The sequence below is a fragment of the Lonchura striata genome, chromosome 5 (genome assembly GCF_050655825.1).
Source record: "Lonchura striata isolate lonStrDom1 chromosome 5, ASM5065582v1, whole genome shotgun sequence".
Classification (NCBI taxonomy): Eukaryota; Metazoa; Chordata; class Aves; order Passeriformes; family Estrildidae; genus Lonchura; species Lonchura striata.
The window spans coordinates 69,717,419-69,740,930 of record NC_140707.1 but is presented as its reverse complement, the minus strand read 5'-3'; the positions used below and the strand labels follow the sequence as shown (position 1 = coordinate 69,740,930).

At 44.6% G+C, this 23,512-nt stretch overlaps 1 protein-coding gene across 5 annotated transcripts in view; it reads right to left on the bottom strand.

Annotated features, from left to right (window-relative positions):
- Window positions 1-23,512, bottom strand: part of SLC35F4 (solute carrier family 35 member F4) — a 120,623-nt gene that overhangs the window by 4,150 nt on the left and 92,961 nt on the right. For 3 of the 5 annotated variants that reach the window (XM_085580977.1, XM_021534644.3, XM_085580976.1), the window contains exons 2-5: window positions 19,654-19,842; window positions 15,509-15,806; window positions 6,518-6,737; window positions 576-701 (exon numbers count right to left, since the gene is read on the bottom strand). In XM_085580977.1, the coding sequence (XP_085437103.1) occupies window positions 576-701; window positions 6,518-6,737; window positions 15,509-15,806; window positions 19,654-19,777 (768 nt within the window). In that variant the 5' untranslated portion in view covers window positions 19,778-19,842. The remainder of the gene's footprint in view (window positions 1-575; window positions 702-6,517; window positions 6,738-15,508; window positions 15,807-19,653; window positions 19,843-23,512) is intronic. The other 2 variants (XM_021534645.4, XM_085580978.1) reach the window with 1 other exon arrangement.

The following is a 23,512-nucleotide window of genomic DNA, read 5'->3' as shown; positions in this document are numbered from 1 at the left end:
GAGTGAGATGAGCAAAGTCTAAAGCTGCAAGGGCAGCTCCTGATCCTGCCACGACCCACTCCAAACTTTACACAGGCAGCTGAAAACAAACCCAGCCACGCTCAGCCCAGCCTGCTCCTGAGACACAGAATTCCTGCCTATCCCAGCCCTCACCCTCCAGAGCAGCCAATTCTTCCAAGCAGAAGGGGCTCTAAAGAACAGCCTGTGCCAGGCTGACACCAGGGCTCCGAGCCCAGCCCGTGCCAGGGAGCTGCAGGGCAGACCTGGGATGAGCTGTCCACCCTGCTGCACATGGAAACCCCTTTGGAAAGTGTAGAAAAACTCTTGTCATGATTTAAAAATGATCTCAAACTCCTCCTGGCGTGACAGTGGAGATTTCATTAAAGGCTCATTAAGAAAAGCCATTCTGGGTAATTGGCAGATGACAACTAATTACCCTCACATTGTCACCACAGTGACGCAGGAGTGAGGAACGGAACAAAACATTCATTTTACAGCGATTCTCTTTGTATTTATGTCATTTTAACAGGCAATGTGAATGAATTTAGGAGTGCCAACAAACAGTTGTGACCTACCTTATAGAGTGCAGACGTGGAGGCTGATCCCACGGCATAGGCCACCCCGATAATTGAATCACCCTGGAAACCATCTGCATATGCCATCATTACAATTCCTGTGATTGCCATTATTGCTGCCACTATCTGCACAGACAAAGCAAAGCAGTGTAAAGCTGAGATCATCACTGGGAGGGGCTTCTCATGAGCGTCATTACCTGGAGCTTTCTTGTTTTCCCTTAAACAGGGAAGATTGTGAAGCATAATGGAAGTGTGTGCCCTGACAGGGGTGTGGATCTACAGCACTGCAAATTCTGCTGGGGCTTCCTGACAGAACATCCATCATTATGGATTTTGTCAGCTAAACATCCAACTTGGAGAGGCACCTGTGAGATCAAGAAATTTTAAGGCATCACACTCTACTGTACAACAAGAGAAATATTCAGCAAAGCCACCAACTGGACTTGAAATGCAAACATTAGATGGCCAAACAGCCTGGAAATTTAGTCCAGTGGAATGAGCCCTGTATTTTGGAATACCAGGATACCTCAAGGAGCTCTTCCAGCTGTTTTGGCTGTGCCCTTTTTTTTTGGACAGATATGACTGAATTTCTTCATGAAGCTTTACATCTGTGCTTAGGTTTTTGGCCTCATTTGAAAATCCCAGAGAGAGCATCTAAGGAGCTTCAAAGAAAAAGAACAGGAATCATTAACTACACCACATCTGAAATCCTGGATCTTGACTCCAAGAACCTTAAGGAAGTGGTAGGGAGCCCAAAGTGTTTTATTCTTTTAAAAGAATAATTCCACCTAATTGCCCTCAGCAGGTAAATGTGGAGTGTGAATTTCAAAGACACTGAATACCCAACTTTCATGAGCCAGTGCACTTCTCCTGAGCCAGCACCAACGTGACATGGGCACTTTGCCTCTTGAAAACATCACTGAACTTCATTTAAGAAATATTTAGTCCTGGATAAACCTCAGCTTCAGCCCACAGACCTCAAAGACTTCATCTCAATCCAAACACGTGCCCTCCTGCAAAATAGCCTTTCAGAGCTCACTGTTTTGCCAAGAGTCCCAAAAACCCACTGGCACACATCCCAGGCAGATGTGAGCCAGACTGAGGCAATAAGCACAAAAAAACCCCCAAAAATAACTTCAGCAGAGCCAGTCAGTAGAGCAAAACTGTATTTCAAGGGACACACAGGACAGGGACACATGACTGACTCAGGTGAGGCTGTTCTCACACAGGGGACAATGGGGAACCCAGGGCAGGGCCAGTCTCTGAGACTACAGGTAAAAATGTCAGTGCTCCTAAATCCCCTAGGCATCCAGGCCAACATCTTCCCAGGAAAACTCATCTCCTGGGGGCAGCTTTGAGTCCTTCCCCCTCACCATCAGGCCTATTTCACCAGTCCTTGAGGCACACAGGTGCCCCCTCACATGGCAGTGGCTGTGCCAAAGTCACAAACCCCACTGCAGGTCTGTGTCCCACCTTACTTCCACGTGAAACACCCCAACTCCAACACACAGGTCAGCAAAACCTGAAGGTATCACTGATACTCCAAATTCATCATGAAATGAAGCTCAAATCCAGATCCCTCAGTCTCTCAGTGGTGTGATGAGATCTGGGAGGGTTTTAGCAAGAGGGGACCAGGATGTTCCCCCCTTTTCCTCCCCAGGATAACACATTCCAGTAGTGGGGCCATCCTGGGAGACACCACACAAAGTCCCAGCCTTGAAGTAATGTCCAGTGACAGCCAGGACCCCTCAAACATCCACAGCCTCTCCTCTGGGTGTGCAGAACACCCCTGCCCTGCCACACTGCCTGCCTGGAGTCATCTCAGGCTGCCCTGCACATCCTGCCCTGCACGGAAATTCAGGATTTCAGCTGTCAGCTGGAGGATTTCCAGCAACATGTCAGTCTCAGAAGGCAAAACAGAAGAGTCCAATGTAGTAATGGCCTCCTTCCAAGGGCAAGGATGGAGATTTAATTCTTGGTGCCCTCACTGCTCAGTCCTTTCCTTGTGTCAGTGAAAATGAGTAGATCCATCATCCCCTTTTATAATGAAAAACTTACTCCCAGTCTGTCTAAACCAAATTTAGAGAGCCAGACCCCTAATTTAATCAATTATTTATAAAGCCAAACACTTTTTTCCCCCCTGAAACAACTAAAAGGATGGACACATGGAGCATCAACACCTCCCGAGACTGAAAACAGCAAAAACATTATTTAAATTTCATGCTCAAGGCTCCTCTTGCATGTTACATACCAGGGCACCAGCACAGCTGCCCTGTGCCTGCCTCAGGTGTTGGCTTTAGAAACCTGAGCTCAAATCTGCAGGCTGCTCTGCAAGGTCACAGGGAAGCAAAGGTGGCTGTCAGTTCATTAAACGAGGCTTTTAATTAATGGAATAATGTAGCAACTTTCTTTTGGAGCCTCCTAGGTAAGGAATTAAACTAGCATGCCTCTTTTTTTTTTCCCTTTTTTTCCCTGAAAGAGAGCAAGGCCAACCAACAGTTTATCAGAAACATTTTTTTTTTTCTGTGTTGACCACAGCAGAAAGTGAGGTGTAAAGAATGGTTTGGGTTGGAAGGGAACTTAAAAGATCATCCAGTTCCAACCCCCTGCCATGGCAGGGACACCTTCCACTAGACCAGGTTGCTCCAAGCCCCATCCAACATGGCATTGAAAACCTTCAGGGATGGGGAAGAAACCTCTCCCCAGCTGAAGTCAACATTTTCAGGGGAGAAAAATGTCCCCAAACTGCTCTGTACCTACCTAAAAAACAGTGATTCAACTCCACACCTGAAGCCCAACCAAGGGCTTAAACATGCAAACATTTAAGTATGTGTCTAAATCTAAGCAGCACAAGCCAGCAGAACTACTGAAATATGTAAAGTTTTTAAAGTATTTGTGCTTGCTTGGAGCCAAAGCTCTCTGGACTTCCCAAAGTGTAACATGTATACATTATTAATTTGAGAGAGATGTTCGTAAGTGTCCAAGCAAAGGTTAAGGTGCAGGCAGGGATGGTTCTGTGTGTCCTTGCCCAGGGCAGGAGGTACTTCAAGGTACCTCCACCTGCACTGCTTTTTATAGGTAAATAGAACCAGAGAATTGTTAAGGTTGGAGAAGACCTCACTGAGTCCATCCCTTCTCCTAGCACTGCCAGATCCACACTAGACTATGTCCACAAGCCCCACATCTACACATGTCCTGAACACTGCCAGGAATGGTGACCCCACGTTTCCCTGGGCAAGTGTCTGACCACCCTTTCTGTAAAGAAATCTCTCCCAATATCCAACCTAAACCTCCCCTGGTGCTTTTCTGTCCCGGGTGGGTGCTACAGCTTCACCACTGATGGCTCTGTGTGCAGCCCTTCTGCAGGGCACTGTGCCATTCCACAGGGTGGCCAGCAAGACAGGTTTGTCTTTAGATGTGGCATCTAAAAATCCAGCCTGGCTGGCAGCAGCTCTCAGTTGTGCAGGAAGGATGCCAGGGGATCACAGGGATGTCAGGCAGATCCCACATGCCCGTGAGCATCCGTGGGCAGTTTGGGGACTGCTGCAGCCACACTGAGCAGACAGGGAGCTGGGAATGTGCTGCAGAGCCAGTCCCAGGCACTGCTGAGGGGCTGGGAACACAAACCCTGTGAGGAACCACTGAGGGAGCTGGGGGTGCTCAGCCTGGAGAAAAGGAGACTCAGGTATGACCCTATCACTCTACAGCTCCTGAAAGGTGGCTGGGCTCAGGTGGGGCTGGGCTCTTCCTCCTGGCAGCACTGACAGAACCAGAGCACACAGCCTCAAGGTGTGCCAAGGGAAATGCAGGTTGGATATTAGGAAAAAGCTTTTTACAGAAAGGGTGATAAAGTTCTGGAATTGTCTGCCTAGGGAAGTGGTGGATCCACCATCCCTGGGTGTGTTTAACAAAGCCTGGATGTGGCACTGGGTGCCAGGGTTTGGTTCAGGTGCTGGGGCTGGGTTGGACTCAATGATCTTGAAGATCTCTCCCAACCCAGTGATCCTGTGAATTCTGTGATTCTGTGAATTTTGTGAATTCTGTCATTCTGTGAATCCCCACCTCGATGCCACCTGGATGTGCCCAACGGCCACGGAGCATTGAGGCTGAGCTGAGCTGAGTTCCTTGGAAAAGCTGGCTCAGCTCCTGGGTGCAGAGTTTTTCCACAAAAACATGGCTCAGGGTATGGGGTTAGACCTTTATTTCTTTTCATGTCCTTGCTGTCCAAATAACCCAATTCCTGCTACTCTCTGAGGAGCTGCGGGCGAGAGCAGCTGAGGCATTCAGAGCACAAAAAGCTGGGTCTGTGCTGCTGTCTCAAACACTCCTGCGTGGTTATTAACATAATTAAGTGTTATTCTGTCAGGAGAGCAGCTGAAAAACACTGTGAATTACCCATCCAGCAAAGGCACCCAGGCTCTGCCAATGAGCAGTGAAATCCAGTTTATGTGCAGGATTTGCTGCTCACTTTTCCCTCCAGGTTTTTCCTGTGTAAACCCCACGGTGTTTACAAAATTCATACTAATGCACATTTATGGCAACCTTTTTTAGCCAGTGAAAAATAAATAATAACTGAAACCAGCTTTTATTTCTAGGTTTCTTTAACAGAGCAGGCTGGGAGAACACAAGAGCTATGCTTGCTCTGCCAGAAAGATGCTGCTTTGAGATGAAAATTAGCTTAAAGGGTACAAAATGCTCAATCTTTTCAGATGATCAAGGGTCAGAGGGGGGTCGTTATTGCTCCTGCTATTTCTGTAGAGAACTGAGGGGTTTACACCCTGTTTATTCTTTGAATCAGTCAGTGGGCTGAGGGTGGGTCACATTCACCTGATCTTTCTGTATTTTCATCTGTGTAGGATATAGATATCCAGGTGTCTGGCGTTACCTTCAAGCACTGGCTCACCTCCTCAGCCTGGCAAGCACAGTTCTGCTCAGTGTCCTGTCCTGGTGGTTGCTCCAAAAGCCAGATGAGACACCTGTACAACAGGATGTCTTTTCCTTTCATTTCTGAACCTTCTATCACACTATTAATCCAAAAAAAAAAAGAAAAAAAAGCTGCTGTGCCCATTTTCAAAAACCAAACTGACTCGAATGAGTGTCCTGATCCACCAAGCTTTCCATGGAACTTAAATCCAGCTGCTGCTGGTCCCTTCTGGTCACAGCCACCACACCTGGCCCCAGCCAGTGCCTAATGAAGTTCAAAGTTTCCAATAATTCAGTCAGGACTGTGCCCAACACGACCTTGAGCCATTTCAGAGGGGAATCTGCATCAATGAACTTTGCAGAAATCCTCACTACTCCTCATCCAAGATGTGAAGCCAAGAGTTTAAACTGCTGCATGTTGGGAGATGTGTGCATGGAAAATCACAAAACAGGTTTGCTTCCCCCAGATCCAGGGGCACATTTTGTTTGAGTACTGTTTTAAATTTTTGCAGGTCCATTTTACTGCCAGTGCGTCCTGAAACACTTCAGTGCAAAATGCACCTCCACACAAGAGAGCTGTGTTAATTTTAAAGCAATTTTTACACATGCACATGTAAATGTGTGTTTGAAAAGTGACAGGGTAGCACAAGACATAAACATCACACATTGCAAACATCTGTCTATCCAAACAAAGAAGAAAACTGCTTTGGTTAGAATCTAAGCATTCATCACTAAATTTAAAATATAATCAACCAAACTTCAGCACAATAAGCCAAGACAGGTTTATATGAAACTGGAAGTTCTCCTATTGTAATTTATCAAGTTACACTTGGCTGTAATAGCTCCTTGAATTCTGAGGTCTCTAACTGATCCTGAGGCTGCATCATAAAACTGAATGAGAAAGCTTTTCATGGTGTGTCTACACCCCAGTGCAGCACTGCTGGGGCAGCACCATGGCTGATGGGTTTAAGTGCAATAATGAAAAGATGAGAGAGTGGAAAAGGAGGCATGTTCATTACCCTTGCTCCCATGAACCTGTCTTTGAGCACAATCCAAGAAAGCAAGAAGACAAAAGCTTTGTTACAACAGAAGAGGGCAGAGACGTCTGTGGCTGTGAGCTTCTTTAAAGCCAGTAAATACAGGTAGTTAGTCAAAGTCCACAGAATAGAAAAGGGAGCAGTCCTTTTAAGAAAGAGTTTCAGCGTCAGACCATCTTCACCAAAAATCCGACTGCATTCCCTATGGAAAGAAAAGAGTTTCAGTCTCAGCCAGGGTTTTCCTTAGCATTCACTCCAGCACAACAAACATTCATTAGGCTTTTATCCTGCTTTTCCTCACTACTCCACACGCCCAAGAGAATCCATTATTTAATTCACATAGGGAAAACAAGCCACAATCTTCTTTAAACAGCAATTTCTCAAGAAGAAAAGACCTAACTTACCTGGAATAATCACACTCTGTGCAACAATAATCCCAGGGACTCACACACAGAAATGAAGGTTATCTATAATGTTCTGACAGCTCCCAGACTCTGCCTTCAAGGCCATGAGCACAGGGATTAGAATCACCATTTTTTTCTCTGCAGCTTGCCAATTTTCTTCTCTTTTTGCATTGCTCCAAGCTCTCTTTTCGTTCTTACTGAATTATATTTTTATGCATGGCCAAGGAAGCTTTAAGGATTGCCTAAAGATACTCAAAAAGACTGCCAGACACAGCGTGGTGGGGAAGGGAGCCACCAGGCAGTGGGAGTGAGCCAGGCAAACAGGAGTGTGAGAGAAGGAAGGGAAAGGGAGGGGAAGGTATTTAACAGCTTCTTTTTATTGTACAGTGAAAAACTGTATTTTCTGGGAGACAATTCCTTGAGGATTAAACTGCAAACAAACCCCCCAGCTTCCCAAACACTGTGTCCCACACAGCTCAAGTGAGCTGTTTGCTTCTTTGGGATTTCAGGAATTTCTGCCTTTCCCAGACTGGGAAGGATGTTTTTTAGGAACTCTGCACTCTTGGTTGAAGGTATTCCTGAAGATATTCCCAGTGTGCTTCACTTCTTGGCATGGCAGGCACTGAGAAGATGGCAAACATCCATAACCTATAATCCTATTTCTAATATACCCACTACGTTACTACTTACTATATGCAATGCCACTATTTATCTGCCAATTCAAGATTCATTCAGTCATTAATCACAAAACTATATTTATATATACTAATAAAGATTATATATACTTAAAAACTCCTTATACAACTCTAATTGTACCCAATAAGTCAAATATACATATTAAACCACTAAAAGGCACTTACTAATATAAAGATTTGCATTAAGTAAAATAATTTACTTATCATCTTGAGAAAAGGGGGGAATGAGACAGAGTAAAAATTTAACAAGGTAGAAATCCATTTAGATTTAGGTGAAATGAGCCACTTTGAGCTTACTAAATATGCTGTTTATTCTAGTTAATATGCAGCCCTAAGAAAACTACCCCAGCTAAGGAAAAGAGATAAAAAAACTCCTCAGACCTTAAAACAAGGCAAAGTAACCCAGAAATTCTTTCTATACCTTCTAACAAAAACTAAGTACAAATATAACTAACTATAAGTGTAATGTAAAATCAACAAAATAAATATACATTAACCTATTGTAAATTTTTATGCATATATAAATTAATAAAGGTAATTAAAAAGATCAAACGTTCAAAGGTATGCATGTCCATTAAAGGGCAATAAGTCCTGACATGTGCTATAAATAAACATACCCATTCCCTACAAATCTTTATGGAAATTATATAATTTAATTTTTCATCCACATTTTAGCACCCTGGCACTGCTTTAAACACAGGAGGTCCCACAAGTGACCCCAAAAATCAGTGGAGTGAACCAAGGCAGCCTCAGCCTGCAGCACATCCTTCCAAGGGAAGGGACAGGGAGAGAATAATCCAAATGTCCTGAGGCTCCAAAGTAGAATAATAACATCTATGTAATAACTGAGATCAGCTACATCTTAACCCAAATGGTTTTATGATTCTACTTAATAGCCACTTGTTTCTTGATGCCACGAAGACAGCCTGGTGTACAAAGCAGTCATTTCTGGCAAAAATAAATTCCATTCTCAAACTCTGTGTACTCAGGCTGGTGGATCTGCTAATTATCTCCTTCACTCTAGTTGACCTCAACGCTCTCAGGAGTCCTGTTCACCACAGATCAGGATAAAAATGTTTAAAATATGAAAAAGAACAGTTACTGGTGGGCATCATTTATCAGAGATGTAAAGCAAACAAATTAATGAAGCAAATAAAGTAATGCCTAACTTTACATGTTTTTGTAACTCTGATTTCAGCAGGAGTTAGAGGTGAGAAGTTTCCTTGTGTGAGAAGGAAATCACTGGCAGCACTTCAGTGTTCCTTGACATGCAGATACAGCAGCTTACCTTTATTTAAATATGTTTATATATATATATCAATATAGTGTATTGATATTGATAATGATATTGATATTATATATATAGCATTATATGTATATATAATTATGTAATATTATGTAATACTACATAGGTAATATAATATAGTATTACACAATAAATAGAATAGAATAGAATAGAATAGAATAGATATAATATAATTAATATATGTCATATTATATTATATTATATTATATTATATTATATTATATTATATTATATTATATTATATTATATTTTTATATATAAATATATATATTTTTTAAATATATGGTAGTGATATAGCAATTTACTTTTAAAAGATGCTTCCCCTTGAGACATAGGTGGGTGCAGAGGGTGATTCTGGGCTCAGACTACACCTCACCTCGAGACAGGTGGGTGCACTGTGGCTGTGTCCCCTTTCCATGACACCACAGCCAGGGTGCTCCATGTCCTGGCACCAACCAACCTGCTCTGTGAGCCCCGCACCGGCGTGGTGGGAATTCTGCCATCACTTCTGGGGCACAGCTGCATCATTTTAAGCCCACCCTGCCTCAGGGGCTGTCAGGATCTTAGAGGAAATGTTATGTGTAGTAAATATAATTCGCGCCATCCCTTGTATGAAATATGTAATATTAGATACTTGTTAGATTATGCCCGTTGTATTAGTTCCCCTCCCTTGCAGGTGAGACTGGGTGTATATTGGAAACTGATTTACAAGTCACAGGATTGGCTCGGCCAGGAGATGGGCCATGGCTGGACTCCAGGTGCTGACCATGGGGACTCCAGGTGTTGATCATCGGTGCTGATCGTCACATGAATGGTCCAAGATGGATCTCATGGAAATCCTCAGACAGATCCATGTGAATGCAGCCTTCCCATAAAATCTCATCAAGAATTCACCTACTCCGGACATTGAATTATTTCTCCTCATCACCAAAAAAAGAAAATCTTATTAACCTATGGACACTGAATAGAAGAAAAGACTGATTGCTGAAATCTTGGCCTCAGGTGGAATTTTCCTATAAAAAGCACTTGTGCCAGGATGGAGGTGTGTGGGCATAGGAGAAAACCTCTGCTGAGGCTGACTCCTTGTGGCACACCCAGGGCCGACCCCTGGCTCGGCTCTGTCCTTTCCTTGTGGCTGGCTAGATAGAATTTGACCGCTAATAAAATTATTTTTACTTTTAATCTGGCTGAATAAATTCTCATTTATAACAGAAAGAAGCCTGTGCTGTGTTCAAACGAGGCAGAAATGTGCCTGGCTGCCTCCAGAAATGCACAGCTGGACCCAGATGCCAGAACGGGCCAGGTTTTGCTGTCCTGCAGATCCCTGGGATGTCTGCACACAGCCAAACCCGGAGCGGAGTCAGGAGGATGCCCTGAGATGTGAATCCTCAGAGGAGGAAGGCTCGGTGGTCATTCCATGGTTCTGGGTCGGTGATCTGGGAGAGGCAGCTGGGGCTGCCCCAGCGATGTCTCCTGTCTCTGAGCCCCCAGGAGCAGGGGGAGGGAGGAGCAGGGATGCACATCCAGGAAAAGAATCTGGGAATGCTTCACAAGCCCCAGGCAATGAGCTGTTAAAGAAGGGCCTCCATCACACACAGCAATGACCAGACAAAACAGGGGCTGGAGGTTCCTCAACTCTCCGTGAAGAAAACACAGCAAAGTCTCTGACAGGGTCAGGCTGAGTGAGGCAGAGACGTGATGAATTCACCCCTGTGCCCAGCAGAGCTCCATGAATAATGCTCAGTCAATGAGGAGCTGGGAGAACACTGTATTTTCCCAGTCAGATTGCCTGAGGCTTTGTGAGGGCTGGTGGCTCAGTGGTTAACTCAGCCTCTTTGACATGCTAATAAAATTAAACTTGCAGGAGTCCTCAGACGTGGCAGTGATTAAAACCTTGGGCTCAGGAGAGAGGGCTCCCTGGAACCCTCCCCACACAAATAATGCTGCAGGCTGCTGGCTTAGAGGCACAGACATATCTAGGGGCAGCTGACCCTGAAACTACGACACAAACTCTTTCCAAATGCACAAGAAGTCTATTTAAAACCTGCCCTCTAACACAAATAACTCTTTTTTACTTGCAGGTAGTCCTCAGCTCTGGGCAGCGTGCCATGCTCTCAGGAATTCCAGCACCTCAGGCAGTCGTGCAGCTCTGCCTCTGGCAGCCACCAAACATCTCGTGTGCCCTCTCAGTTATTCTGATGCCAAGCCCTGCCCAGGAATGGGTTTGTTCCCTCTGACACACAGCGAATGAAATCCAGCAGCTGGTTTTAAACAGCTCACAGAAAATAAATAAATAAATAAATAAAGCAAACAGGCAGAGACCTGGGGCACAGGAACACAGAGAATGTGGTGACATCACCTGGATGTGACACTGGGGCAGCAAATTACACAGCAGCACCTTCTGGGAGCACAAATTCAGGGCTCCTGCCCAAATGATGGCATCTGCAGCAATAAAACACCTCGCTGCATGGGGCAGGCACCAAAGTGGGTGAGTGGTGTCCCCAGCACTGAGCCTGAGCTGGCAGAAAGGGCCTGGCCAGCTCTGCTGGTCTGGTGGCGAGCTGCAGCAAAAGGAAAGGGGCTCTGCAGTGCCCGGCTCAGGGACAGCACCAAGGAATGTTGTGTCCCACAGAAAGGGTCCATGGGAAGCCCAGCTCTGTGCTGATGGTGTTCCTCATGTTCCCCCTGCAGAGCAGGTCTGGGTTTGCTGTTCCACAGGTGGCTGAGGGAGCTGCACTGAGCTGCTGCTGCTACACGGAGGGACAGGACTGTGAGTGAGTGTCACCCTGATTCCTAAGATTTTCTAAAGCCTTCTGAGTTTACATTCTGGGCATCTCAGATTCAGTCAAAGAAAGAAACTGAGAGTTTCTCTCCAGGCAGAAGCCTGGGAAAGAGCTGGGAAAGAATGTAAATAATTCTTTATCTCTCTTGTTTTTCACATTGTTTATAGTTAAGTTCTATCACTGTGTGTCACGCACTCTGCACCAATGCTTTGAGTTGTTTTCACTTCAGGACCAATGGATTTGATCCTTGTAAAGCTCTGTATAAAAGAGCAGGGTATTCTGAATAAAGTGGAGTTTTACTCTCAACAGCCTTCTAAGTCAGTCTTCTCATTCCCGTCCTGCCTCGACAGCGACAACATTCTATTAGAGAATTTTCTCAGGCAACTTTCAGTAAACAACCTATTGTTTTGCATTCCTTCACAGGGGTGGAGAAACTTGATGTACTGGTGGTTTGTCCAATGTCTTTGGAGAGGTGACACATTCACTCCCCAATCCACTGTCACCTTTGGAAAAGTATAAAGCTGGAGTCAGAAAATAAACCTTCCTTCTTTACCTTGCAAATAGCAGTGGCTCACGTCGTGCTTTCACGTGTCCTACAGTGACAGGTGAGGAACCTGCAGGGATGGGTTTCATACACAAATACCAGCTCATGGCTCAGTCTGCACTTCAGGTGATGCTCACTTCTCCTTATCCAAGAAGTCCAACTCTTCCCAGTATGTTTTGTTCACACTAAACCTGCACCTACCAACACTTTCCCTGGCTGGGAAGAGCTGCAGCTCCAATCTCAGCTCTCACACCGGGGGTGGATCCTGGCAGGAAGCTGCTCAGCATCACCCTGCTTGTCTTTGAGAAGCCAAGGCGCCAAAAGGGGAGGCAAAATGTACTGACATTGAAAATTTCACCCACCTATTCCACACCACAACTGCATCAGGCTCCAAAGTCGAGTCTGTGCAGTGTCTTCTGCTGTGGTAAATGCTGGCAGGGTTAGAGTTCCTATTTCTGAGCTTCCTGAACTTCAGACCATCTTATCCAGCACTAATGCAAGGAGTTTCCTTCTTCTTTCTGCAAGGAAACTCTTTATGAGGGACATAACTTTTATTTACAATACTGAGGGGATACCCAGAGATGTCTTCTGCCTCAAGACAACCAAGACACTTCACCTAAACGCAGCAGTGAGTTCATAACCCTGAGTTCTTTTCTCAGACCGCAAGATTGAATCCCTAAGGTAAAGAAACACACAGTTTATAATCTCAAATATTATAATAATAGAATGCTAAAGTGGTTTGGGTTGGAAGGAATCTCTTAAAGCTCATCCACTTCCAACCCTCTGCCATGGCAGGGACACCTTCCACTATACCAGGGTGCTCCAATCCCTGTCCAACCTAGCCTGGGACACTTCCAGGGATCCAGGGGCAGCCACAGCTTCTCTGAGCACCCTGTGCCAGGGCATCCCCACCCTCACAGTCAAGAATTTATTTTCAATATTTAATTTAAATCTGCCCTCTCTCAGTCTGAAGCCATTCCCCTTCCATGTCCTTGTCAAAAATCCATCTCTCTTGCAGCTCCTTTAGGTACTGAGCAGCCTAAACTTTCCAGAAAGCCAATCTGAAGTTGAGGATTGAGACTCCTGCCATTCCAAGTGGGATTTATTAAAGGAGCAGTGACTTTCTGCAGCTTTGCCAGCCTGGGGCAGCACTCTGCAAGTCACTTCCAGGATCACTGATCTCTGCCAAGATGTCACAGATATTGTTTGTTCAGATCCACTGGGAGTATCTGCTGGACAAAATGCCTGATGTCTTTAAAGCTCCTGGAGAGTAACTACATCCTCCAGAAACACAAAGATAAATCACCTCTGGTCTCCAAGGAAAGCCTGGAACTGCTGCAAATGGGTTTATTGACAAGAATTAGCTACTGCACTGGAGTAAAACAGGCACAAATGAAGCAGCAAGAAATCTTACAAAGTGCAATAAAAAGCCTTGTAACAGGAACAATATCAAAAATGCAAATCAAGAAAATACACAATTAATGCAGGTTTGAAAAAGCCTCTGTTCAGGGGAAGAGGCTGGTAAAATGACCTCCAAAGATCTTTTCCAAATTAAATCTGTCTACAAGTTAAACCCACAGATTTTCAATCCTTTAAAAAATCCTGCCAAAAAATGGAGAGCTCATCCTGAGAAGATGTCCATCCCATGTCTATCTGTAAGAATTTGGATAGTCAAGTTGTAACATAGCACAGACCAAGTAGTTGTTCCTCCTGATTAAATCATTATTTACCAGCAGTTACTTCCTCCTTGGGACGTGACAGATCTGACAGATCTGTCAGTTCCTGACATATCTGGAATAAGAAATACTCGGGGAAGATTCCCATCAACTCTAACACTGTTCCTGAGTCCACACATTCCTCAGTCCACTCACTGCAGAAATTCCTGTGGCATTTAAGAGAGTGCCCTCAAATTTAAAAGCTCAGTTCTTAACAGCTGGGGAAATATATCAATTATTTAAGCACAGGATTTCTTTTTTTTTTAAGCACTGCCCCAAAATTTTGCTCTGATAGAAATATAATCAATGAACCAACTGCAGGGGGTTTATCTGCAGGGATATTTCTTATCACCTTCTTCCTTATGTGCTGTGCAATTGTTATTACTTCACCCCACATGCAGAAGCCAAGCTGACACTGCTCATGTTCTCACAAACACTCCAGCAGAAATCTGAATGAAGCATCATTAACAGACAAAGCACCAGAGTTTGCAGAGAAGCACTTAATTAAGTGCAACTGTTCCATTTCAGTCACACTGATTTGACAGAAATGATAATTTAGGGCCAAATTACATCCCAGATCCTGGCAAAAAGCTGCTGAGGGAAGAGTTTGGCCCTGCTGCACTCCAGCCAGACAGTCACAAACTGTATTCCCTGTGTGCTCAGGGACAGCAGGAGCCAGGGATGGGCCCCACGCTGGCTAATTCCTGGTGGAACAGACAATTCTGCTGGAGTCAGGCAGGTTCTCTTCCAAGCAAGCCTGCACTGGAACAACAGAATTGGATCCCAGCCCAAAATGACCCTGTGAATCTCTTCCCTCCCTGGGCAAGGTGTGGCATCTCTTGGTGAGCTGAGTTTTGTCCTGTCCTTTAAAGCAGCTCCCACATGCTGTCAGATCAGTGGAATAACAAAAGTGGAGGAGGAACTGTGAAATCAGTTGTCACAGAATGTGAGGTCCTTCCAAGCCCTGCAGACAGATTACATGTGGTTTTCCTCAGAACTGGCTAAGGTGAAGTTCACCCTCAAGCTTGGATTTCTCTGTTTTCTCAGGGGCTACTGAAAAGGAATTTATAAATTTCCAGCAGGAGGAAAGAGCAGTTTGCATCCTGCTGTACTTGCTCAGCACAGAGAGCAAGCCATGATCTTCCACATGGAAACCACCTCCTCAGCTCTGAGCATTTTTCTTCTCAGCCAGGAGCTGGCTTGGTTGTACCCAACACTGCTATTCTATCATAAATGGACCTGGACAGATTCACCTGATCCAGGCAAGAACACAAAATATAGAGAATTAGGCAAGACTATAAGCAGATTATTGACCTTTTCAACTCATTTAAAAACCCCTTTAACAATCAAGTACCCATTTATTCAGCACACATCACTCATCTGTCAGCCTCCTGTGAGCTATTTATGAATGAGGTTCTCTGTAGCATGACCTTTATTCTGACACCATGGGTGGAATGAGCACAGCAGTGATCTCAGCCCTCAGGAATTAGATTTTTTTAAAGGGATACTGCCACGATAAAGCCTACCTGAATTTTTTGATTGGAGACTGCTTTTCCTGTGAAGTTGCAAGGTGCCCGGAATAATAAATGGGAAAAATCATAATGTTCCAGTTTGTTGAGAACCAAGTAATGAAAAAGGGACAGTCAAAGGTCTCAAAAGTGATTTTGACGAACTGAGTGGTCCCAACCCAGGAGGAAGAGACGGACAAAATGATCAAGAATCTCCAGATTAGCTTGAGAAATGTGGATGTGCAAGACTGGCATCGTGTCTGTCCTTCAGCTTCTTGGCTGCTGCTCTCTGTGTGCGTTTGTGTTCCTTCTTCTCCTGGAAAAAAAAGAAAAGGAAGAATAGAAAAAGAGTTGTACATGTAATGAATGCACTCAAAATAATTCTTGGCAAAGCCTCCAATTCTGGTCCAAGTCACAAATCATCCCTTGCCTTCTCCCTGTAACTCCTCTGTGTCCCACAAATACTGAAATCCTGCACAGAAGTATTTTAATAATACTGTCTTTGTCACTTCAAGGAGGCAGAACTAAACACAAACACAACAGTGAGGGCTGAGGTAACAGCATTACAAATAAGCTGTTGTCACTATTTGCTTTATCAGCCTTTCATTCCCTCTGCCAGCAAAATTCCAGAATAAAAATACATCCCTTGGAACCAACAACATTACAGAGGCAATCTCTGTGCATGTGTGCAACAGAAGAGCTCTCAGCCTGCAGGCCCAGGCACAGCACCAAGTTCTTATTCCTCAACACTTTAATTCCACAATCACTTTTATTTGTAAGCTGGGATGGGGAAGAAAGAAATAATTTGGTTTTAAGTACCCAAGCAGAGAAAGGCTTTTTGCAGTCAGGTTGGTGTGTACTTACATTTCTGAAGTCAACAAAGGAAACTGGACAAAAGTGAAGCTTGGCATGCCTAGAAATAAACCCCTGCACATAAACCAGGAGCAGCAGGAGAGCAGGCATTTCCCATTTCAGCACAGCAGTTTTCAGACCCAAGTGCACGTTTCCTAACACAAGTGGGGAGAATTTGATCTCACTGAGTGGTGATTTGCTCTCCAGACAGATCTCCCAGAGATGCAGCCCAGGATCTCTGTTTTGCTTCCCTAGATCCCAGCTGGAAACAAGGAGCACTAACGCTGCTGCACTGGGAGCTCACGGGGCAGCACCGAGCTCCCACCACTCACCCTGCCTGACCACATCACACCAGTCTGGTAAAAGAAACAGGAAAATCTCCTCAAAATCATGGCCTGAAGCTATTCTTAACTACTCCTATCAATTATCACCCACATTAATACATGATGTGATATACAGAAGAAACAATATGATTTTGAGAAAAGTTATAGATGCACTGAGTGAGAGAATACACTGTCCTATATCCAAATTTTATGTGACAGAGGTATCCTTTCACACTCAGGTTGAATTTCCTTTTATATTATTGGTTTTGCAACATTAGCCATAAAGAAATGTCAAACTGGGGTTCCAAGCTATTACTGTAAACCAACATTACACATAAAAAGATTTATCATAGCAGGGAGTGCATTTGGAATCAAGAATTTTCCTAACTAGGACACGGAGCTTTTTGCAGTTGTAATTGTGTGATGTGGCTTTTTCCTAAAAATAATCCATATTCAGTGGCTCCATTGTTTAGTGGTGAATCAAGAATTTAAATAAAATTACAGGTTTATTAAAAACATGCAGAGGATAATCAGCCACGGGTCTGAAAAGGCAAGCATCCTTTTAGCTTTCTCCTTGGCTGCTGAGAGAAAGTAGATATTTTTATGGTACTAATAATGACTGACATCTATTGAAAGGTAAATTACAGTTTATTTGCAAGTTCAAATGGTTTAAAAAGAATATATTATAGCAGCATCAACTTGCAGGTCTTCCTGCCAAGTAAAACTACCATGCAATTAGTCCTTTTTCAGCTACCACTTAAAATAATCACACAATGATAGAAGAATAAAGCACTTTTAGCCATGCTTTCTATTTTTCAATTACAAAATAATGATGCAATTGGTGCATGACACCACCATCAGCATTTGATTTGGATGTTACAGTCCCATGTCAGGGAAAGGCACAGAAACACACACTTGTTGCAAGACCTACCTTGGATTTAAAGACCTGTGTAAGTTTTAGCCTGAATAAATGCCCAGTGGGGAGCTGCTGTAAGTTTTTAACCAGTGGGATTCATCCCGTGTGATGTAGTTAGCAAATAATTGTGTATTCAGGATGAACAGGTTGTCTGGGGCCCCTTTATATTTAATGATAATGGAAAGGCATGGTGAGAGGGGAGCTGATCCCATCCTCATATATCTACATCTATCTCCATCTAAGCTCACTGGAGGCACTTAACTCTAGGCCAGATATTTGCAATTAACTTAATTGTGATTGATCCCCGTGACAGAGGAGCTTGACAGCAGCTTTCAAAATCCATGGGATGTGCACACCTAATTCCTGGCCAATGAGTCAAAAGGACAAGAAAGAGATTTCAAAATAATGACAGGGCTTGAACTGGAAGCCACAGGGTGAGCAGGCACTTGGCTCCCATTAAAGAGGTTTAGAGATTTCCAAGTCATGAAGCTGGGGGTGGAGCAAGCACTTGTGTTTAGACACCCAGTGATAATGAGGAGAAAACAAACTGATCAGCCAAAGTGGCTGGGAGACAGCATTTTACAACTGGCAAGGGAGCAAAAATCCTTGGGGGCTACATTTGGATGGGACTGGAACAAACCAAGAGACTTATCCTGGGAAGAGCACAGAAGCAAGGGTGAAAGCAGAGGTAAGAATGCAGATCACACTGCAGGTGACACAGGGGGATGGCACTGGCCAATGCAAAGTGTGTGGAAGGCAGTGAGCAGAAACACCCCTGCATGGTCCTTTGGTCCACAGTGCAATTCTTACTGACAAGATGGTCACAGAAGAGTGAGATCAGGAAAATCAAGACCTACAGCTTTTCATCAGAACTCTTCTGGCTATTTGGCAACTAGACCCTAGAAAATTATATTCTTTTTATTTGTTTACCTATTGGGTCAGTCCTAGTAAGACTTCTCTGATGAGGATGGGAAGATCAGGATCAAAAGGGAAATTAATAAATGCAAAGTAAATACTTAGAAGAGTATGATGTCTGGACACTACTCAAAAGACTTAGAGACCTTTCTTGGAGAAGATGGATTCTGATTTTGGATGTTCCTTAGTGCCACCATGTACAGTTGTTTCAGCCTGATATCTGGAAAAATGAGACTTGGGTTTTCTGATATCTTAGCTATGATCTTAACTGCAAGATGCTGCATCAACTCCTTGCAGCAGTGATCACCTCCAACACTCTTCTGAGGCTTTCCATCAAGAGTGTACTCCTGGAGCACAAGATCCCTCTGTTTTCCAGCACAAGGAGGAAATGGATGACTCCTGCTGCCATCAGAGATCCAGTGACAAGAGAAAGGCTCAGCTCCCCCAGGTGAAGGGAGATCCAGCCAGTTCTTCCTCCCCTTTTTGCTCACAGTATCTACACAGGCAGTCTTCCAAAGGACTTGGGCGATCAAATAATTCCCTTCCAGAAAGCTTGGACAGTTAAAGTATTTCACTCATTTAAAGTCTCTCCTCCTCAACAGCGTGACTCACGAGCCTGTGGCTGCACACTGTAACTGCTCCCATCCCATCCCTGCAGCTGCTGGATGGACACCACGGTGGAGAGGTCATTGTTCACCACACCTACAGGCTCATTTCAGCTCAACTTCTGCAGTGAAGCTGACCGATGATCTGAGCCGTGATGGTCTTCCCTAGAAATCCTTCCACCTGCTGCTCCTTCTCTTCCTCTTCATCAGACCACCCGTGGCACGAGCTGAGTTTCTTCGAGAAGGAACTCCTACGGGCCCTGGCGTGTGGCCAGGCTGAAGCTGAGGAGACACAACCGCCCAGCGAAACCCCAACCGTGCGTGGGGTTAAGCAGCTCGGAGATCTTCTTCGGCCACCGAACGCACGTCATGTACCTGCGAATCCCAGGCTTCTCCTCCCGTCCGTGCCACCTTCCCGCTCACCCCCGGGCTCGGGAAGGACCTGCACGTGGCAGACCAAACCTCAGCATGCTCGGGCCCTGCCCCATCTCTGCGGAGACAGGGGGAGGAGGCCTCCGGCAGGCACGCGGCGGCGCCGGGAGTGGTTCCTACCTGATCTGCTCTGCCTCTCGACTCTGCTGTGCCGACAGATTCCCGAGGGACTTCGATTCTGCAGCTCAAGAATGGGAGCAGCAGAATCTTCAGCAACAGATAGAGGGGAGAGCTGCCTAGTCATGCCTCTGTGTCTGCTGGGGCAGTTGCCTCCTGGCTTGCATTGGATGACAGATGATCGTGAGGCACCTGAGAAGAAAGAGTTTGCATCAGTTTTGGCTGAAAGTCCCTGGAGGAACGCGGGGCTTTCAAACAGGCTGGCAGTGAAATGCATACAAAAGGAAGCGCACTGGGGAAAAATATGCAGGTTTCAGCTCTGCTCAGGGTAAAGCAAATAAGTGAGTAAATAAATACTTAACTCTCTCCCCCCTTACAGATAAAAAGGTGCTGCATGAAAACCAGTCTTCCCCATGAAGAAATGAGAGCCCCATGCTGCAGAGTATTCTCAGCCCCGCGGCTCCGTCCACAGGGCCTGCACAGTCAAAGGGATTTGTACTCACATGGGGCCCTTCCTGAGCACTGGCACTGAATCAGGCCAGGGGAGAGCTCACCATTCCCCCTCGGGGTGGGAAGGAGGGCAGAGGAACCCCTGCCACCCTGTCAGTGCTGGGAGCCTCTCCAGAGGAGAACTTCCTCTTTCCATCCTCCAGAGTGATCCTTGAGAGTCTTGTATGGAACGAAGCCATGGACACTCACAGGTCTTTTGGATGAAGATTTTGCTACAGGACTGAAGATGCCAATTTTAAGCGTTTACAAACACCAAATCAGAATCTCCACATCTTCAGAGAAGTTGGTTTTTCTTCCTCTGCTACGTGCAGACAACTCCAAGATGAGACATTTCACACGGAGGCTGGACAGAGGCATGAGGTGGCAGAGAAGCCCCAAGTCCCAGAAATACCAGATGAAAAAATTTCCAGTGAGTAGGACACCATATTTAATGAGCAAGAGCATGAAGGGCTGCATTAAGAATCAGGAATCAACAGCAACGAGTGCAGTGCTGGAATCCATCAGTGTGACCGGTGATTGATTGTGCAAGGACTTCCAAATTTATTGCAGGTATCTCTGTAAGAGGTCAACACATGAGCAGCACAAGAGAGTCGTCTTCTCCAGCAGAAAGTCAGGATGGCAGGCCATTCTGGCAGATATAAATGTGTGTTCATGGCCAGCTGAGATCACCCACTGCTTGTTTTGCAGCTGCTACTTCAACTGGTGACCATCTCACCTAAACTTGTGGCAGATACCCATACCCAGAGCAGCCACTGACCTTGCCGTGACTTGGAAGGATTTAACATGATAATCCCAACTACTTCATATTGAAAAGAATACAAAAATAGACACAAACCCCATGTGTCACAACTGTGGCAGAAATCCCAGAGGGGAACATTCTTTGTTGCAACACGAGCCATTCCAGTGCACTTTGAGCAAAACTCATCAAACTCAACTACTACTTGAAAGTATATTCCAAAGCAAGGGCTGTATCCAAGACTCAAGAACTGAGACAGGACTCCTGCCAGTGGGTTCATGCAATCTTCCTTGGACTTAAAGATGTGCTGGGTTCACCAAGTCTAACAAAGACCAATGTATAAAATTCAGAATTATGCAGAGAAAAAAAAAAAATAATCTCTCAGCCTATTTAGAGCCTGCAAGGTTTTTTTTACCTACCAAGTAGACAAGTGACTGAACCACCAGCTGACCCTCTCCAGATGATCTTTCTCAAGATGCTCTTCCCTTTCTTCTCTGTCCATTATGAGGGAACTCTGACTCAAGGGGGGCACTCAAATTTAGATTCCAACTGATGATGAAGTCCTACAAGTCCAGTCAATGTAGTAAACAACCCACACTCTGACAGCACACCTACAAACCCACTTTGAAAAATGAAGACCTACATGATGAGAAGCAAGCTAAGCACTGTGTTGCCTCTCCTCTATTTTTGATGAGCATTACTTTCTAAGGAGCTTTCTAGAGCCTACTGGATGTTTTCAGACTTTAAAAAAGCCGTTCAGCTTCACAAATTTACTTTTTAATGGAGAAAATAATGATCTGGCAGCCAAACAACTCTCTGCATGACTTTGTTCCACTTATTTCAAAACTCCAAGAGCTACCTCTCCCACTGGTCAAAGAAGAAGAACATCATCTACTTTTTAAGACTTAATAAACATCTTGCAATTTACTCTTGTGAGTTACACCTGAAAATTAGTCCCAGACTCCATGAGGTTAAGCCAATCACTACATTCAAAAGTAGCGATTCAAAAAGGTATTTCTGATTTTTCAGGTCCACAACTTAAAGAGGTTTTATTTTCAGGAAGTCTTTGCTGGCTGCCTGTCCTTAGAGAAGAAGCCACTGAGGTGACAGGCTCCACATCACTCCTCATTTTGATATTCATCATTTAAAGATATTTCATTATGTTGAAAGACACATGTTATGTCTCAGTTCAGATTTATTTCAGAACATGATTCACATTATACTCAGCAGAAGTCTAGCAAGTGACATGCAACCAAAATTCGATGGAAGTCTATTCTTCCTCACGTGCAAAAAAGAGCTCTGAGTTATTTGTATCTGCTACAACAAAGAGGCATGAATCTTCTCCTGTTCATTGACAAACCCAGCAGGTGAGACCAAAACTGTAATTCAAGAGATTGCATTAAATGGAAAGTCACTGCTTGATTTACTGAACTTTTCTTCCCTTATACCTGAAGCAATCAGACAGCACAGCCATTTATCAATATTTCATTGTTACAGCTGGAAAGCCTGGGACACCTAATGCTGCTCAATCTGAACATATTTTAAGGATATCTGTTGATAGGAGAGGTGAAGAGATAAATGCTGGGCTCACTTTCCAAACCTGGAGCCAGCAGCAGGGACAACAAATCACCACCTGTGCAGCTGAGCAGTGAAACCTCCCAGCTGGGCAGTGCTGTCCCATGGGAGAGGAAGGGAAGCAGAGCTCATGGAACTCTGGTTCTTTGTCTCACTCCACAACTCTCACCTGTGCAGCAGGGATCTGCTAAGTCCCCCCAAACTTGGAGGGATCAAAAGCAGCATTTTCCACTGAACTTCCATACAGGGAGTAGCAGAATCACAGAATGGTCTAGGTTGGAAAGGAACTTAAGATCATCCAGTTCCAACCCCCTGCCATGGACAGGGACATCTTCCACCTGACCAGGGTGATCAAAGCCTCGTCCAACCTGGTCTTGAACAACCTCCCTGAGCAGAGATGTCAACATGGGGGTGGGATTTCTTACACAGTTCCTGGCTTTAGCAGGGATGAATCACAGGCTGAGTGTTAAAGCACATGTTGGGCATTATTTGCTAGCTTAAGAGAATGCTACTGGAAGAGACTGGGGAAAAAACAAGCAAGAAAAACCTCACCAGACTGTCAGATCTTGCTGCTGGAAGTGTTCCTTGGATGTTGTAACTGAGTGTCAAAGCAAGACTCTGCCAATAGGACTGACCAAAGAGGAAAGGGAGAAATGGAAAGTACCTCACACTATTGTATCCAATGCATCTTCATGCACCAAACACACCTGGATTATTTTTCATTATTGCATAAAAACAAAGCCATGCTCCTTCCTATGTTTTTTACAATTACTTTAGTAATTGTAATTTTTTTTTATGATTATTTTTTTTTACTTCATTTCTTAATCTGTTTCAGCAAATCTATTTCCTCACCCTGCAAATGTAGATGCTTTATAGCTTAAGAAGTAAAGCCATTTCTCTGCACATGGAAACCAAAGAGAAACCAGCAAGGGGAACATGTGGCTTTCCACATGACTCTAACAAAGTCTGTCCCCATCTTGCATTAATTATTGTATACATATCCGAGTGAACTTTGATTTAGCAAGGTAATTATGCCTGTGA